Source organism: Solanum pennellii, chromosome 11 (assembly GCF_001406875.1).
Source record: "Solanum pennellii chromosome 11, SPENNV200".
Lineage (NCBI taxonomy): Eukaryota > Viridiplantae > Streptophyta > Magnoliopsida > Solanales > Solanaceae > Solanum > Solanum pennellii.
In genome coordinates this window covers 20,173,059-20,174,850 of record NC_028647.1, presented here as the reverse complement: position 1 = coordinate 20,174,850, position 1,792 = coordinate 20,173,059, and the positions used below count along the sequence as shown (strand labels likewise).

Below are 1,792 nucleotides of genomic sequence, written 5' to 3'. Positions count from 1 at the left end.
AAGAGAGATAAGACAGGGAACGAGTCCGGGCAGCAAAAGAATAATTCACATTGATTATCCTTTCAACAGAAACAGAAGGGTCCTGATCCATCCTATGCTAGTGCACCTACACCTAAGAATAAGAGTGAGCACTACGAGAAAACTTCAAGACTTAAACCTGCATATTCTCATGGTAGTGTGGCGTGGGGGGGGTACTAAGCCTCCGTAATGCGCCAAGAGTGGAATAATTACTCCGGTATTTGTCGTGAAGGCTCCGCGGGTTATTTCAAGTGCGGTCAGATCATGCATTTCATGAGAGAGTACCAAAAGAGTAAGAAAAGCGGTGGATATGAGGGAAATAGAGCACAATCTTCATCAGCTGCTCAACCAGACAAGGCTGCTCTTAGGGGAGCTACTTCTAGTGTTGGTGGAGGAACAAACCACTTGTATACTCTCAATAATAGCCAAAAACAGGAAAATATGCCAGATGTTGTTACTGGTATGATTCGAGTCTTTGACTTTACTGTTTATCCATTGTTAGACCCAGGAGCGAGTTTATCTTTTCTAACTCTTTATATTTCTATGAACTTTGAAATTTTTCCTGAGAAACTTAGTGAACCATTCAGTGTTTCCACATCTGTTGGCGAATCCATTATAGCTTAATAGTCTATCATGATTGTACTATTTTCGTCGGTTACAATATTACCATGGCTGGTTTAATAGAGTTAGACATGGTAGATTTTGATGTTATTCTTAATATAGACTGGCTCCATGCCTGTTATGCATCAATGAATTGCAAAACTCGAGTTGTCAAGTTCTAGATTTCTAATGAGTCAGTCATAGAGTGGAGTAATAGTTCAGCAGTGTCTAAAGGTCATTTCATTTCATATCTTAATGCAATAAAGTTAGTTTCAAAAGGATGCATCTATCACTTAGTCCTAGTTAATGACTCAAATGCTGAGGTACCTTCCCTTCAGTAAGATTCTACAGTGAAAGAGTTTCTAAAAGTCTTTCCTGATGATGTACCCGAAGTCTCTCCCAAAAGAGAGATAGACTTCGACATAGACATCATTCTAGATTCTCGTTCTATCTCTATTCCGCCACACAGACTTGGCACCAGTAGAGTTAAAAGAGCTAAAAGAACACTTGAAAGATTTGTTAGATAAAGGCTTTATTCGACCCAGTGTCTCACCTTGGGGCGCTCCGATCCTGTTGTTATGAAAAAAAGGATGGTTCCCTCAGGATGTGTATAGATTATTGCCAATTTAATAAGGTGACAATCAAGAATAAATATCCTCTTCCATGGATAAACGATCTTTTCGACAAGCTTTAGGGTGCTTCTTACTTCTCAAAAATTGATCTCAGATCAGGCTACCATCAGTTGAAAGTTAGGAAATGTTACATTCCAAAGAAAGTTTTTAGAACCAAGTATGGGCATTATGAGTTTTTAGTTATGTCATTTGGTTTGAAAAATGCACCAGCAATATTCATGGATCTTATGAACAAACTCTTCAAACCTTATTTAGATCTGTTTGTCATCGTCTTCATTGATGACATACTGGTTTATTAAAGGAATGAAGAAGATCATGCTATTCACCTCACGATTGTTCTACAGACTTTGAAAGATAAGGATCTATGTGCCAAGTTCTCCAAGTATGATTTTTGGCTTAAGTTTGTGGCATTTTTGGGCCACATTGTTTCCGGTGATAGGATTTGAATTGATACCCAAAAGATAGAAGCAGTTAACAGTTGTTCTAGACCCATATCTCCAACAGATAAAGGAGTTCCTTGGGTTTGAATTGGATATTATAGG

At 38.3% G+C, this 1,792-nt stretch overlaps 1 protein-coding gene across 1 annotated transcript; it reads left to right on the top strand.

The window, feature by feature from the left end:
- Nucleotides 1–207: 207 nt before the first annotated feature.
- On the top strand, nt 208–642 carry LOC107003738. Its single transcript, XM_015202031.1, has one exon. The coding sequence runs from the start codon at nt 208–210 to the stop codon at nt 640–642; it is 435 nt and encodes a 144-aa protein (XP_015057517.1).
- Nucleotides 643–1,792: the final 1,150 nt, after the last annotated feature.

What these genes read in the sequence shown, in the direction of transcription:
- LOC107003738 (XM_015202031.1), top strand. Translation starts at nt 208, where the DNA reads ATGCGCCAAGAGTGGAATAATTACTCCGGTATTTGTCGTGAAGGCTCC.